We start from the raw sequence: 17,650 nt of genomic DNA, 5'->3' as shown, positions 1-17,650 counted from the left end.
AATGATGAATGCCGAGAGAGAGTCCCCCTCGACCGTCTGGGCGAACATCATGAAGCCAATGGTAGGAAGGGGTGTTAAAACGGTAGGAATCTGTAAGCCAGGTTTCTTGGAGTAAGAGAAAAGACGGATGGAATAGAGATATGAGGTGATGTAAGGCATACATTTTACTGCGAGAACTCCTTATGTTCCATTGTAAAAGAGTAGAAAAGCAGGAACCAGATGATTTTATAGTGAATGTGATTGTAATAGCTTGAGTATGGTGATGCAAGATTTATAGTCGGGAGGAGAAAATTTATGTTGCGATTTTTCTAAAATAGAAAGGATGGACGAAACAGCGGAGGAAAAAGAAGGTATAGGATCTGCCGCATTTGACGGTTTCTGAAAAGCTGTGACAGTGCTGGGAAGGGGAGAAAATGCTAAAGGGGATCGGTCAGTTGGAAGAGGTGGGGGACGGGCAGAAAAAGAAGGCGAAGAGTGAGGACTGAGAGAGCGCTTTTTTCTAACACCGGAAGGAGAGGAAGGAGAATGAGAAGTGGAAGGCCGAGAAGTAACAGCTGAATATGAAAAGGAAGCGGAGGTAGGGATAGAGGACGGAGTAAAGCTAGAATTGGCAAGAGAGGACGAAGTAGAATGGGGAAGTGGATCTCCCTTTAAGGAGCGCTGTGCAGGGGTCGTGGTTAAATAGCGTCGTTTGGCATCGGTGTAGGATAGATGTTCTGTAGCCATCAGATTATTAATTTGAATTTGTATAAGGCGTTCAGGACACTGAGGGAAGGTAGCCACGTGGTCACCAGCACAGTGCTTACATTTGGGAGGTGCAGAGCAAGAGGAAGAGGGGTGGCCGGGTAGGCCGCACCTAACACAAGATTGTTTACCACGACAGGCCTGCTTAAAATGGCCATAAAAAAGGCAGTTAGTACATTGCTTGAGTCTCGGAATATATGTTTCGACGAAAAGGTGAAAATAGAAAAGGTTGCAATGGGAGGGGAGAGTGTTGGCATCAAAAGTGACTACGATTGTGCCGGTGGGGATGGAAGAATCCGTAACAGAAGGTGGAGAATCGGAGGTTGGAGGTAAAGAAGAGTCAGAGGTAGGGGGAACTGTAGAAACATCAGACGAAGAACGTTTACGAAACATACGGCGAACATGTAAGATTGGAGCGCTACTGCGTAACGCAGAGATGAGTTCATCGTCCGTTAAGGACGGATCGACTCCTCGTAAGATACCCTGACATGAAACGGCGTAATTCGGAATATAAGCACGCCAATTATGTGCCGCTAATAAAGGATGTTGTAGGAAATCGTTGTCTGCTTTGCCAGTTCGAAAAAAGACCTTTAAACCCTGGGGGCCAAGAGTGCGAATATCTGTGACATCTGTAAGATTGTTATTATATAAGAGTCGACCTAACTTCATAGGATGTTGTTTGCCCAAGGCAGACGTGGAGGACACGTGGACGACATAAGGTCCTAGATGGTGATTTTTATAACTGTTGTTAGTAGTGTGTGCATAGGGCACAGTTGTTACATGAGAAGTAGAATTAGTAGATGATGAAGTATCCATCTTAGTTGATTGAAGCACATGTCCGTCAGAGGAGGCTGCCATATTTGGCAGCGACGAAAGTAAAAAAAAAATTAAAAAAAACAACCTTGCACTAATGCACCACACACGTAGTAAATAAAAGGAAGAGAACACAAGTCAAATACACTAGAATGCGAGAACAACGAAACTAAAGAGCACTCAAAATCGGCTGTAGACCTAGCACAGAAGTACACTCAGTCGAAGCTCACAACGTCGAACCGTGCGTGTGTGATGGTCAGTGAAAAACACACAAGTTATTTTGACAGTACAATGTAGCCACCATATAATGGTGGCTACGGTACAGACGGTCGCGTTCAGTGCTTACCATTTTTCAGATGGAAGTTATCTCTTTCCTCTTAATATGTTTGGACAGCTCTGCGGGGAAGTCGTGGCTGGCGTTTCTTGATATTAAACGTTGCTTGCTTCATTAACGTGTCTCTGAATACAGAAATTAGCATCACACGTTATAGTTAAACTTAAGACATCACTGAAATTGACTCTCCACAGGACGTTCTGTCTTGGAGCCACTTTTCATACCGATTTGCGTTAATGCAACGCAAAAGTAGTGTTTCATTTGGCCGGCTTAGAAGCCACGCAGAGGTTGGTATAGTTCTGTTCACGACATAAAATGGGCTATTTAGGTATGCTGTGATATTTTCAGTTGAAACATGGACTAATCCTGAAATACGAATTTAATTATTAGTGGAGATTGAGATACAATATAAAGGAATGTTCCTTGCCGGCCTGGCATAATTGGAATTTTCGTATGTTTCTGTGTCGTGCGTGTCTATTTTTTCAAATTTTAAAAATTTTATTCTGAGTGTTATGCAGGATTTATACTGTACCAATTATTATCCGGCGAAGTAAAGTACAGCAAAATAATGTATGAAGCTTAAATACTATCACGTTAAGTTGTGTGAAGCGAAAAGTTATCTAAAAGAAGGAATCATGTATTCTCCGACTTCTGATACGAGATCTATAGGGAAGTTAATGGATCGATTCAGAAGCTATGTAGGTACTGAAAATACTTTTCCGAATAGACCTATAGCCACAAAGCTAAATTTTGACGACACATTCGACCTATTAAATAAAAGGAAAGGGGATAGTGATGGCCAAAGACAATTACGGAAAAAAAAAGGAAGAACCATCAGCAGAGGAAGGTAGATATCGACGTTGGAGATATTTTCGATAAAGTATCTTGTGAGCATAGAGTGTAAAGTTAATGTAAACTGAAATGAGTGTACAATGAGTCTGAGAAAGCAAACTATAGATTAGTCTATTCCGTGCAGTTTTACTATCCGTATCCATAGTGTATGCAGTAGTAGGAGGAGCAGTAGAAAGGTTAGAAGCTCCCCCCCCCAGGGATTTGTTGGGTTCTGTTCTAAACATAAAATGGGCAAATTAAACACTTTCCAAAATTTTTCTGTACATTTTACAATGTGTGGATCCGTATAGTAAAACTGCACCGTCTTTTCTGTTCTAATTTGAGGTTCCTGATTGTAAGGGCCAGGCTTGGGTAATAAAATGTGGGGTCAATTACATAAGGCGAGAATAAAATTAATCGTAATGTACAGAATAAATCTGCTTAACACTGAAAGATCTGGTAAACTTCCATAGATTTTTTTTTTTTTTTTTTTTTTTTTTTTTTTTTTAGGTTGATAAACTAACCCAAAGTGGAGATGAGTTGTCAGAATACAGCAGCAGTAATGTATTAACGTATACTGCGCTATTCTATTTTAGGTCAGATATTGCCAATATTTATGTTAACTTCTTTAATCGGAAAATTCACTGCTTACTAGCTTAGAGTATTTTCAAAGTGAAGAGCTACATTTCTCGAAGCAGATTCCTTCTAGGAAGGCTTTAGCTTTGTGCGAATAAATATAGTGTCGTAGAGTTTGGATATACACCATGCTACAGTTCAAAATGACCCGTGCTATGTGGGAACTAGCAAGCACTAGTGCTGTCTGAATCAGAACGGCAAAGGTAGAGGAGGCAGCAAAGTGTAGGTGCGACTACGAGTAAAGAGTGATATTGAAAAATAGAACGATTTACATATTTCTCCTGTACATTTTAATGGTTTATTCTCGCATATAAGAAGCAATTAAGAAGTTGTCTTTTACTGGAACATTGCCTTCATAACTTGAGTTCATGGAGGCTTCCTTGTGCAGTATGTTTTAGTTTACAAGCGTATACTTTGAATTACGTTTAAAAACTTACACGTCAGATTACGATTTTCATCTGATTATTTCATCCATATTCACATTCCTTATATTTTGATTACTTATATACATTCTTGAACAGAGTCAAATTTTAACTTTCCGGGATGAGCGCTGTAGTAATTTATGGCAGAACGAGCGGTGTATTTTTTGTAACAGTAGAAGTTATACAACTTGATTTTAATTTGTATTGTAATGTATTTGTTTTAGTTTACATTTACGTGGGAATGTACTATTTTAGGTCCGTATAGATTTGCAAAATTTACAAAAGGAGTACTATTTTATTTTAGGAGAGCAGTGTGTAATTAACAGGGTTGGCTGGTTTAAACCAGCTGTTTTTTTCAAAAAAACCAAATGGTTTAAACCAAAAAAAAAAAAAAACGAAAAATGCTTTAAATCGTGTGAACTTCATGGTGACGTTTCCACATATCAAACCATCCGCATTACATTTATCTACTTTCCACCCTTTAATCAAGGGGTCCCGTGTTTAATTCTCGGTCGAACCACAACCCATCTTTCAAGTGTAAACCAAGTAGCGATTCGAGGTGTCCCTCTAAGCAGAAGTCTTCTCCGTGATAAACTTGGTATTTCATAAGGATGTTAAGCCTAAACATACGAAATGAAACCAAATGATATATTTCTACTTGAATGAATGCCTGTTGTTTTATAAAGAAGCCAAGGTTGCTTAAATATATTGATAGAAATTGCCAAATTTATCACGTGCCTACGTAGCTTCCAACATCAGCTTGGATTTGACTTGGTTTTAATTTTATTGAATGATATATACATACCAAATTTGTAATTTAATACCTCAATTTTAGCGTAGTGATTATGATCCGTTGACCTTAAAATTTTACATACAGATACATGTAAAGTAATAACAGGATTTTCCTAATGGCTAAGGTGGGAGTTTCCTGATTTATATATAATACTGTATAATGTTTTTACTTGTGTAACTGCTTGTCTTTTTGTCCTTCTGAAATTACTCTTGACAATTATATTAACAAGTAGGACCATGTAAAGATCAGTACAACGTATTTTTATCAGAAGTCCTTCGTGAGTGAGTCGGCAAACGCATTTGTGACCAATTAGTCCCGGATCGTGTCCAAATGAACAATTTCTCTTGGATGTAAGTCGAGAAGCGGTTTGGATTCCGGTTTAAACTTGTGACCCCTTCCAGCATAACCTTGTTGTTGCATAATAACACCAAGGGAAAACAAACTAATTTCTGTCCATATTTAATATGAATACATAGAGTAAATTATTTAAACCAAAAAACTGGTTAAAACAAAAAAAAAGTTTAACCTCCCCCCAAAAAAAGTTTTTTCAATAAAAACCAAGGTTTTGGCCAACCTTGGTAATTAATAACAATATATGATGATTTTAGTCTTTACGTAATCATTAGCTTACGCGCATACGCACCCTCGCTGACGCACTTATTCCTTACGGACGCAACTTCACGCTGCCCCATTCCTTGTTGCGCTCCTGTCCTGACTCGGTTATGTAGCATTTGTAGTTTTTAATGGCAACCACATACCCATGTTGGTTGGTGTTTATATCACAACCGTTTCAATGGCATTCCTTCGAACGCGTATTTACACCCGTAACAAGTAAGCCTTCCTAAAGTGTCTTTCGCCCAGTAATATAACTCTTCCCGTAAGAAATACTTTAGTTGCTGAGACTGAATTTACTGATCAAAGATTTGAAATGTAATGAATTTGAGTATGTGGAGCTAGGACAGTACTTTATACTTTTACTTGTTATCTGGCGTATATTGTCTTTCACTTTGAGTTCTGATATTATGCTGAATAAAATTAACAAGTCAAAATACAGATATAGGCGTAGTAACAATGCAGAACGGGCTGTTCTTTTTATTTTTTTAAATATATATATATACTGTATACAAGAAAGGGAATTTCCATAAGTGATGACAAATTATTGTTGTGTTTGATCTAGTTACGCATCGTGGTTTTAGTTGTTAATTATAGAAACGAGCGTAGCGAATCTTCTACAATTCGACTCGATCGGCATTTGTTTATTTGTTTTTCGTTTGTTCTATGTTAATTATCGTAAAAGTTAAAATGAAAACGCGGCGTGTGTCTTTCTTCAACTGGCGGAAATAATCCTATTGCTTGTGGTTGTAAAACTTCAAATGAAACGTTTGTTTTATATCTTAACGCTTATGCCATGTAGTCTAAAGAAGACGTGGGGATCACGGTGGTTCATTTCTAGAATGCTTACTTCTGGTGCGTTGGGTAAGCAGGTCACAATACTTCCTTGAGAATTCTTACATATTTATACATAAAGCAAATTTAGGAAAATGATAATATTTATTTTTATTATTATATTTTCAGTTTTAGCTGAAAGGTTAGAAACAGCGGAAATGGAACTAGCTAGTTGTCATGCCAGGAACAAAGTGCTGGAATGCAACATTAGGGATCTTAAGACGTCGAAAGAAGAAATGGAATGTAAGCTGAAGCAAGAAAGACAAGCTCTAAAAATAGAAAGGGATCATAATAAAGAAAAGGTGAGTGAACTATGTATGTTCAGATAACGTTCCATAGTTATACTCTTTATGCTAAACAAGATGGATGAACAATGAACTTAAATAATTAAGAAATTACATTTTGTACTCTCCCGCAGGGAATCGAACGTGAGACTACGTGCCCGAAATGCACACACACTAGTAACTAGATCAGCGGGCAGTACTATGTATTTTCAGATTACGATATTCATTTCTTCTTTTTGTATTAGAACAAGTTTAAGTTGCCAGTTAATTACGTTACACAGACACAGTTTATTCAACTGAGTGTGAAATTCGGGGGTGGAGGGACTGTAGGCACGGTATTAAATAGTAGATCTCTCAATGCACCTAGTTCGATCCTAGAGTATGTGAGTTCATGATGGACAACGTGATAAGCGTGAATTTTCTTTTCCCCTTCACAGATTCTTTTCACCAATTCTTTCATCAGTATCCCTAGTTCGATCCTAGAGTATGTGAGTTTATGATGGACAACCTGATGAGCGTGAGTTTTCTTTTCACCAATTCTTTCATCAATATCCCTAGTTCGATCCTAGGCTGTGTGAGTTTATGATGGACAACCTGATGAGCGTGAGTTTTCTTTTTCCCTTCACATTTTCTTTTCACCGATTCCTTCATCAATATCCCTTGTTCGATCCTAGGCTGTGTGAGTTTATGATGGACAACGTGATGAGCGTGAGTTTTCTTTTTCCCTCCACATTTTCTTTTCACCAATTCTTTCATCAGCATCCCTAGTTCGATCCTAGGCTGTGCGAGTTTGTGATGAACAACGTGATGAGCGTGAGCCGCAGCTTGAGGCGTGAGCGTGAGCTTTGGCTAAAAGTGTAATAATTGGTTTCTTTCTTTACCAAAGTTTTACATTTAATTCACATAATAATGCCGAATGAGCGTTAGCGAGTGGAGACGGGTTAGTGCCCCGCAGGGCACGTTGTTTTCTGTTTTTATTACAGCTAAATGGGAAAACGTTCCTGTGTTCTAGAAGATTGCTGCCTTCTTGGTTATCTCACTAACCGTTACAGTAAACAATATAACTTTCTCCACGTTTCTTTATATTAGTATATATCAGGGTTGGCAAAAACCATGGTTTTTATTGAAAAAAAAAACCGGTTTTTTGGTTTAAACCAGGTTTGTTTGGTTTAAATAATTTGCTCTATATATTCATATCATATATGGACAGAAATAAGTTTGTTTCATCTTGATGTTATTATGCAACAACCGGGTTATGCTGGAAGGGGTCGCATAAACTTAAAGCGGAATAAAAACCGCTTCTCGAATACATCCGAGAGAAATTGTCCTCCATTTGAACTCGGAACCAGGACTAATTGGCCACAAATGCGATACGTCTGCCGACTCACTCACGAAGGAATCCTGATAAAAATACGTTGAACTGATCTTTACATGCTTCTTGATATAATTGTCAAGAGTAATTTCGGAAGAGCAAAAAGATAAACAGTTGCACAAGTAAAACTATTATAGAGAATTACATATGGACAATTTCTAAGTACTACGGAGTACAGAACTAACTTAGTTCAAGTTAGTTGACGATGACTTTTATTGGTCCAAATTAAAGAAATACAACGACTTAATTTGCATATCAGTAAGAAAAGTGAATAAAAATACGAATTATTTGAGTCCACTTTGGCTCAGACTCATTTATATATAAATAGATACCAAAAATAGTTCTCATTTCACTAAATGCCTCTCGTGGGGTCTGTATGACCCCCCCCCACACACACACACACAAAGTACGGCATTTCGAAGAATTTTATCAATAGTAAACATTGAAACGAAACAATATTTAGAATTTTTCTTTGATTGCAATTACATAACAATAATAACAACTACAAAAAAATCACAAACATTTATAAACTTAAAAAAAAAAAAAGTTGCTTTTGTAGTATAATCTTTTTGAGTAATGAATGGGGAATTCAGGTCTGAATATAACACGAATAATATATGGGAGTGAAACGTGATAACCCACAAATGTGTGTTCATCAAGATTTTACAAACACTTACACTTTTACGAACATTTTTCGTTTTTTGGTTTAAACCAGTTGTTTTTTTGAAAAAACCAGCTGGTTTAAACCACCTTGGTTTAAACCAGCCAACCCTGGTATATATATAGGGTGTAAAAAAATTTAAAGCATCATACCTACAGAGGTGATTTGTCACATCAGAGCAAAGTAATAGTTCATATGGACCTGTGGTAAAAAGTCCATACTTTCGAAGCTATAGACTGTCGAAGACATAAGAAAATAAACTTTAAAAATCTATAGCTTCAGTGTGGGACCGTGCGCAGTCAAGGAAGACATCACTTAAGAACTAGTATGTGCCCTATTCAAATACCCATTTTTCAGAATTCTGCGGTGCTTGCGTATCAATGGACAATTTATGAGCACTTCAACTTTTCTGAGTATTCCTCAACTGGCTCTATAAAAATTAATGTGTAAGTGCCGCAAGATTCTGAAATACGAATATTTAGATAGGGCACGTACTAGCTCTTAAGTAATGTGTTGATTCGACTGGGATCGGTCTCACAGTAGTAGAACTCTGGACCTCTAAATTTCCTTTTCGCACGTTTTCGGCAGCCTGTAACTATAGACGTTTGACCACGGGTCCATATGAACTTTTTTTTTTCTTTTCGTGTGCAGAGTAAGAATTAAATGATAACTTAGCTGCTGATGGTCGAATTTCGGTTAAAACTACGCTAGAAGTCGTGTAGCGGAATAGTAACCGAGTAGTACTCAGTGATACTACACTTTGCCTTTTCCTGGATACTATAGTACGGAAGGTATAACGTCGTTGCTTTCCCGTGAAAAGTTGTAGTGACGTTTATGGGGAGTTGCCAGCTTGGTTACTCGTGGCTCGCTGAGCGCAGTGAATGGTGGCTGGTGATTTGCTATCCTCTTACCACACCCCCAGTGACGAGCAGGTCCAAGTGCGGGAAGCCAATGACGCTATACCTTCTGACCTTTAGTTACCAAGAAAATTGTCAAAAGGTGTTAACCAACTTACTTTGTTACATTAAGCAAAAGGAATAACAGCTGTACAGTTTTGCGGTAAAAATAACCGTCTCGTCTTTGTAATTGCTCATTGCACTTAATTATTGCCGGTACTTGGGCTGTTATAGACAATTAGTTATTTTAACCCCTCTTCCTTGGTTGCAGGACTCAGTTATTCAGGATAAATTAACACGTCTCATTTGATCTTTCTTTTCGAGTATCGAAATTCTTATATAATATTAAATTAGCTGCAGTATGGGATATTTCGATGTAAATTTTTCTGGTCACAGTATGAAACATCCTCAGGTATGCTAGTTGTCATTGTCGTGTATGCGATGCACTAACCAATTAAAGTAGTGTATACTAATTACGGCTCTCGATTAATTTAATCGTGTAATTGGCGTAATCATAAATATATTCATCTTTATTGAAAATTAGTTGCTATATAGATGTATATGTAGTATATAAGCGAATTTTAAAGAGAAATGTAGACATAGTAACTCCCACAGGATTTTTTACAGGGGGGAGTGGGCAAAATGACCGACATATAAGCAAAGACGCGGATACAAATACCTAGTACCACATAATATTTAATGTAAAAAACAATTATTACAACTCACTGCTAACTTCACTAACTGTTGTGTGTGAATAAAAAAATTTAGCATATTTTAATACTAATTAGGAAAATCCATTGTTAAAGCAAGTGCTCCCTGCAGCGGGCGGCTATGGTTACAGAATACAGTTTTAGTGTTATTGATACTTCGTAAGTGAAATCCTCATTTAGTTGGGCGAGGAATCTAGAATACAATAGAGCTATGATAAAGAAAAGAGTAAGTTTTTATATTTTAGGTATGTTTTGTATTTGTAACTTGTTCTTCTTTCCGAAAGTATATTCTCCTTTAGAAGAACTTAACTCTGTGCTTCAGAAGTGCAAAAGTACAACTCTTATGTAAATCAGGCGCAAATATATATGTATTGAAAATTGAAAGTAAAGATTACCATGAAAAGAAAGCAATGATAGAACGACAGTGCGAAAAATACGAACCAACCAGTGCTAGATAGCCACTGAAAAGCACGAATATTATTAACAGAATGAGCACAAGGGCGTAGCAGGATGAGCTTGGTGTGCTTCCGTATGGAGCGGGCATATCAGCGACGGTGGATATGCACGTAACCGAGGGTAGTGTAAAAATTTTATATCCCATACAACTATGCCTTACATCTAATAGAGCTTTACTTCACTCCTGTGATTCTGCATCATCACTTTACATAATGCCTTGAGTTCATAATAGCTTCCTTACGGAGTACTATGCATTACGTATTTCTACCTATGATAAATATTATAATAGATATAAGGTTCCGATATATAGTTACATGTAGATTGCTATTGCAAAATGAATCAACATATAAATAACATAAATAATGGTTTGCGCCTTCCATTTCAACTCAGCCAAAAAAAAGTACCATCACCATCTCAGATATTGTTGAAACTTTTTTTTATAGCAACTAGACATGTTTTTTAAATGACCCGTATTTTTTGTTGTCGGAAAAGATTTTCCCGCCAAGTAATGGGCCATCAAAACGGGAAGTACAATTTACGAATTTTAGAGGACGTGGAAAATGGTAAACTTCGTAGCCTCACCATTCAGCTATGGAGACAGATAGTTATAATTCTTGTTGTGGTATGTACACTTATGACAAAAATTATTGTCGCATGTCTATAAATATGTTGTAGGAATTTGATAACGAATTCGTCCGGTATTTCTTATAATGTTAGTATGTGTATAATCGGGAAAGACGATGAATGTGGCAAATTTCATGTCAAAAGAGCAGTAAATAAGAACAATAAAACGAAAATAAAACTTTCTTGTCCATTTAGCAACATTTTGTTTTACTCATTCTAATTTTCGTGTTTGTAATTCTTTTCTTCTGAAATTTATTACGAATATACATTTCCCGATTATACATGTAGTATCAGTATCAATAGTACCCTGCAAAATCATTATCAAATTATATTCTTACAAGAAGACAGTTATAGATATGCGACAATCATTTTGGACATGAGTGTACATAGGGATATAAATAAAATATATTTTATTATAGTTTGGTTTGCGCATGCGTATCTTTTGGTACATAAATTAACAAATGAACGTAAGTTTATCTCTAAAGTCGAAGTTTGCGTCGAGCACTTCCGGTTCGAATTTTAAAATTCTATTTTACGGTTGGTAAGACCTAGTTACGCGCTTCTCGAAAAAAAAATTGTATTGCTTGTGTGTGCAACCGTTTTGTCGCAAAAAAATTCGAGAAACCGTCAAATTTTCAAAAATCACCTTTCTCGAAATCACCATAATTTAAAATCCTGAAATGTTGTCAAATTGTTCAACTTTACATGAATAATAAACACCCCAAATAGCATTGTCGACCAATGCTTCATGAATGAACTACAGCCTCTTGAAGTTAGCGAAGTTTCATTAACTTCAATATCACCGTTGGCAACACTGAAAACAATGAAAGTGCAACAATTTGATGATGTTTGTGGTTCACATTCATTAAATAAAAAAAATGAAATGAAATCTTTGAGTTTTACGTCCCACGGTTATGCCGGTTAGGCTAAAGGAGACGGTGATTATGAGGGATGAGTGAAATGGTCGAATGAAGAAAGTGGGAGGAAACGGGAGAACCCCGAGAAAACCTACGAGCACGGTGTTTGTCCACCACAAAGCTCACTTGGCGGGGGCTGGGATCGAACCCGGGACCCCAGGCACCAGAGGTGAGCGCTCTACCACTGAGCGACCGCGCCCTCCTCATTAAATAAAGAACAAAGGATTTTCCTGGCTCCTTTTTATTATTTTGATCAAAAAGGCTCTCTCAAATAATAAGATGAGCCTCCCCCTACTCCGTTTTCTTAAACCGATGTAACCTGAGGTGTAAATTACGATTACGAAACAAAGTTTCACTGATTTTTTCCACTCTGAAGTAATTATTTGCTTACTTAGTGTCTTCTTCGCTAACAGCATGTAACCATGGCAGATGCTCCAATAGGTGTAGGTGCACTCACAACTCGTAGCACGTTGTCGATAGTCACAAAACACTTATATTCTCTTCTCTTATTCTCTTCTGGAAACCTGTACCCTGTTGAAGGTCCATGTGGAAACAAAGAAAAAATAATGAAATGAAATTTTGGGAGTTTTACGTCTTACGTTTATGCCGGTTAGGCTAAAGGAGACAGTGATTATGAGAAATGAGTGAAATGGTGGAATGAAGAAAGTGTGAGGAAACGGGAGAACCCCGAAAAACCCACCAGCACGGTGTTTGTCCACCAAAAAGTCCACACGACGCGAGCTGGGATCGAACCAAGGACCCCAAGCACCGGAGGTGAACGCTCTACCGCTGAGCCACCGCGCCTCCTGGAAACACAAAGAACACTGCAATTTCATGTAATATTTGATTTATTGATAATATTTCTGCTATCCATCACTGGTTATTATATATGTATGTAACAAAAGTTAATTTTTGCAAATTTCTTAAATCTACACTTTGAATTGCAGAAGCTCGATTTTTGGGAAAGCATGAAGTTAGTCCATGGTGACCCGTTACTGCCATAAAAGCCAAAGATGACTTCGGTAAATACCAGTTACCGGTCGCACACTTTCCCACTTTTTTTTTTTTAATTGTCGAATTCGGTTTTTGGCAACAAGACGAGAGTAACACCCGGAGTTGGTACTTGCACTATATTCTTGAATTTTTCTGCTGGTTTAATACTGTGAATCTGTTTTTCGTTTTCCCATGTTGCCACATTCTTATCCCCCCTCTCCCCAATACGTCGCAGAGACCCTTACCACGGCCGGTTTCACTGAAAAGCCACTGCTTTATCGGACCTGTCTGCGTCTTGGACATCTGAAAGCAATTTTTAAAGTGGAATGCAGCATTATCAGAAATCACTGAAACGGTTTATAAAATTGTAGACTCTTATTTTCACGTACTCGAACCTTTTTCTATAACGCATATTTTCGCTTTTCTTCGAGTATTTTTAGAATCTTATTCATGGCTATGAGTACGAGCCGAATCGTGTGTTTTGTCATCGCTTATTACGGCAAAACTGTCAGTTGTTTCATAATAATATATCACTCCCGTAAAGAAGGAGATTTGCTCGTTTCTCCAGTGATCACTCTGAACTTCCCTTTGCAGAATAACAGTCCAATTTAAGCGAAGTCCACATTCAGTAAAATAGAATTTTTATCTTGAAATTTTACACGGTGCTTTGCGGTAGCATTTTTATCACTTTCATTGTTTCAAACTGTGACTTCAAAGTTAACGAAAGTTCGCTAACTTAAAAAGGCTGTAGTTCATTCATGAAGCATTGGTCGAGAATGCTATTTGGTGTGTTTATTATTCATGTACAGTTGAACCATCTGGCAAAATTTAAGAATTTGAAATTTTGATGTTTTCGAGAAAATGACGATTTTTGAAAATTTGACGATTTCTCGAATTTTTTGCGATAAAACGGTTGCACACAGAAGCGATACTTTTTTTGGGGGGGGAGGGGAACCGGGTAACTATGTCTTACCAACCGTGAAAACAGAATTTAAAATTCGAACCGGAAGTGCTCGAAAAAAAGCATAAACTTCGACTTTTCACATAAACTTACGTTCATTTGTTAATTTATGTACTTAAAGATACGCATGCGCAAACCAAACTATAATAAAATATAGTTTATTCATATCCCTATGTGCATACCACAACAAGAATTATAACTCTACATGTCTCCATTGCTGAATTGTGAGGCTCCAAATTTGACCATTTTCCATGTTTTCTACAATTCATGAATTGTACTCCCAGTCCTTGATGGCCCATTACTTGGTGGGATTTTTTTTCGACAAAAAAAAAAACAAAAAAAAGGGGGACCTTAAAAACATGTCTAGTTCCTATTAAAAAAAAGTTTGAACAATATCTGAGATGGCGATGGTACAATTTTATTATTTATTTATTTATTTTTGCCTCAATTGGAACTCAGATATCTAATTTAAGTTAAAAACAATGTACGTTTCTCATTAATTTTTAGTTACAATAAAGATGTGACAAAATTTGTAAAATACTGTACATATTTTAATTTTTTGCATTTTCTTTTTCTATAATAGATTATTAAAACACATGGTACAAAACGTAAGAAATGTTTATTAAGTACTGACCTGTTCCGAGAGATCAGAAAAAATGATTACGAGCTGGTTTTGGAATGAACATAGCTGTTCTTTATGCTATGTATTGGGTAGTTCAGGAAGTGAGTATTTATTGAATGTTTTATTATTATTATTCGATGTGCCCATTAAACCATATAGTTGAGACTATTGTATTGATAGAAAGTTGAGACACTATAATATTAATAAATTTTCATAGAAATAGACACTAACTATACATTTAAATAGGAAGAATGGGTCAAATAGAATTTACTGTAGGCAGCCAGTGACCCCAAAATAAACAAACTTCTGTTCTTTATAATATATCGAACTTAAAGGAACGACATTGGTTGATTTGGCGCTTTTTTGATGCATTTCGAAGGAAAAAAGAGAAGCAGGACACGAGACAATGCTTCAAGAAGACGATCCGCCCAAGAAAAGAAGAAAATTCCCGACGAGAGCTCACATCGTCGTTCGGATTCCACGTTAATCAGCAGGTTCACGTTTTGTATAGCCTCGCTGTTCACGGGACGTTAAACTCAAAATCAACTGAACTGAAAGAAGAAAATATATTCAAGCTAATAAAAGAATTCGCCGTACAGAATTTTGAAACTGTTGACATTGCAGAATAATGCTGGATTTGGCCCATAATTCCGTCATGGAATGTTAATGTCATGGTAATTGTAACATAAGACAAAGCAAATTATTCAATAGGTATATTAGATTTCACTGTTGTTTCCTTTCCAATTATCTGTGTTGCAAATACGTAGTAATAAGCAGTAATGCAGTGTAATGAATTGGTATGAAGTTATGAATATCCTTTACGTTAGAGATATTGTAAAGATAACTTCACAGAAGTTTACTTTGGGGTGTTGTAGGATGCCTACAGCAAATTTTATTTTAGCCCAATATAGATTCATGCTGAAAAAAATTTCTGCAGGTCATTGTCTCCGATTTTCCTGAAATTAGGATATATCATTCTAAAAACAAAATAATTAGACCCATTTTGCTCTGCACTATACAATATATATATATATATATATATATTAGAATTAAATTAAGCATTTGTTGCAACTGAGACTTTCAGTGACTGTTTGCCATGGCATTTTAAAGAAAATGTGGATTCTTCTTAATTTTAGGTTGTGCAGTTATTTTTTTGAGTTTTAGTGATATTAATGCCTATTTTTAAGGCTTTTAGTACGTAATCATCCGGTTTCTATTTTTGAAGTACATTATAACCCATTTAAGTAGATTAACCTATTTAGATATACGGCTTTGCGTCCAAACGTCTCGCGCCCAAACGTCCTGCTCCGGTATCACAGGGTGGTATAGGAGCAGAGGGCTGGTGTTATTTATCACTAGCCTTTAAGATATATCTATAAGTGAGCATAGTGAGAAGGACCACATATACTTCTACCTTATTAATTTATACCGTATGGCGCTAAATTCGGTGTACAAAAGCAGAGGGGTGATTCCTGAGAGTAAAAAAAAACAATAAACATAGGGCGAAAACTCCATCGTTTATGTGTTATAGGCTGCTGAAATCATGAAAAAATGAACTTTAAAGGTTCATAGCTCCAAAACTATGGGACCTACCTTGGTCCGGTCAAGACTTCCCTATCCAAAAATGCGTGTTTCAAAATCCTGAGGTGCTTCAACAACAATGTTTATAGACGGAGTTTGACTACGGGCCTATGATATAAAGTACTCTCCAACTACCTCCATAAAAATTGTTGCGTGAGTAACTTAGGATTCTAAAACATGTATTTTTGGATAGAGCACGTATTATTCCTAAGTGAAGTTTTGACCCGACTTTGGTAGGTCCCATAGTTTTGGAGCTATGGACCTTTAGAATTGATTTTTTTATGTTTTCGGCAGCCTATAACACGTGAACGATGGGCTTCTCGCCCTAAGTTTATTGGAACTTTTTTGTTTGTTTTACTCCCAGGAAACACTCCTCTGCTTTTGTACGACGAATTTAGCGCCATACTGTAGGTATCGTTAAAAAAATGTAAATATTAAGCTAGGCTTAATCTGCACTTTTTAAAAAAAGTTTATATCTCTATTACTTTATGGCAGTCCAGCGGGCAAGCTCTGTGTCGGTTTTCTACATTATTTATTTACAAATACTGAACAAAAATTCAGAATAAATTAAATCTTTTAAAAGTTTTTTTCTTTTTAACTCTTTTTAAAGCGAGCTAATCTTCTTTAAGTCGAAGCAGGAAATATAAACCACCGAACGATTTCTGTGTATGAACTCTGTCAAACTCGTAACCCAGCTGAGTTACTTTCCTTCCTTCGCTCAGTAATACTCATGCATCTACAGTTTCCTTTTTCATCCTAAGTTAAGTTTATTGTGTTCTGTAATATCATTATTTTAAGTTTGGATCATAGTTTCAATTCTATATTGACACTATAACTTTATTCAGCGTACCAAATTTGAGTGATAGTTATTAAGATATTTAGTATATAACTTCCAAAAGTATAGGAAACAATGTTTTAGTATTTTGGATAGCCTGAGGTAAGATAAAAAAAAAACCGCATAAAACGCTTCGTTTGACTTAACCTTGACTCTAAGATATCTTTCGTTTTTAAATTTTGTCACACATGCTACAAATAGTAATTTTACAACAATTGGTTTATTTTAGGAGTCCACTGTGTTTGGAGGCTATCAACCGAGATGATTTCAAGGTACGCCGCACACAGGTACTACATAGACGGTACCAAATTTGACCGTAAGTAAGGATGAATCCCAAAAAAAGGAAGAAAGTGTTGTGACTCACTATCATCAGCCTCCCATCATTAGCGCGCGGCTTGCTCAATTTGCAGATTCGACGAAAAACGTTTTATATATAGAGAGTTTGGCATAGAGGCATTTAGTATAGGAAGCCCAAAGTTCATAGCGTCAACATAACACCAATTTAAAAATATAGACTGAAGATCTGATTAATTCTTATTGACTGTGATTTTATTTTTATTGGCGTAGCTCGTTTCGTGTGATGTGTATGGTACTCATTTAAGCTAATTTGCGGGTATATTATGCTTAGTTTTAATTTATGGCAGTTAAATCACACTTCAGATTCTAAAGTAATGTATAATATACCTATTTCGTATCGCTAAATACATTCTTAGATGAAG

At 36.6% G+C, this 17,650-nt stretch overlaps 1 protein-coding gene across 1 annotated transcript; it reads left to right on the top strand.

Annotated features, from left to right (window-relative positions):
• The first annotated feature begins 1,863 nt into the window (after nucleotides 1–1,863).
• LOC145676185 (uncharacterized) lies at nucleotides 1,864–17,247 on the top strand. Its single transcript, XM_081747093.1, has 4 exons — nucleotides 1,864–2,738; nucleotides 6,149–6,321; nucleotides 14,477–14,616; nucleotides 17,161–17,247. The coding sequence occupies exons 1-3, from the start codon at nucleotides 2,687–2,689 to the stop codon at nucleotides 14,573–14,575; spliced, it is 324 nt and encodes a 107-aa protein (XP_081603219.1). The 5' UTR covers nucleotides 1,864–2,686; the 3' UTR covers nucleotides 14,576–14,616; nucleotides 17,161–17,247.
• Nucleotides 17,248–17,650: the final 403 nt, after the last annotated feature.

The sequence above is a fragment of the Thermobia domestica genome, chromosome 18 (assembly GCF_964235325.1).
Source record: "Thermobia domestica chromosome 18, izTheDome1.hap1.1, whole genome shotgun sequence".
NCBI classification, from domain to species: Eukaryota; Metazoa; Arthropoda; class Insecta; order Zygentoma; family Lepismatidae; genus Thermobia; species Thermobia domestica.
This window is presented reverse-complemented; position numbering and strand designations above follow the sequence as displayed.

Bases quoted from the DNA above. Each gene is read 5' to 3' on its own strand.
- LOC145676185 (XM_081747093.1), top strand. From the start codon at position 2,687: ATGGCCAAAGACAATTACGGAAAAAAAAAGGAAGAACCATCAGCAGAG. The intron at 2,739-6,148 runs GTAGATATCGAC...TTATATTTTCAG, and splicing joins AGAACCATCAGCAGAGGAAG to TTTTAGCTGAAAGGTTAGAA. The intron at 6,322-14,476 runs GTGAGTGAACTA...TTTCTATAATAG, and splicing joins GGGATCATAATAAAGAAAAG to ATTATTAAAACACATGGTAC.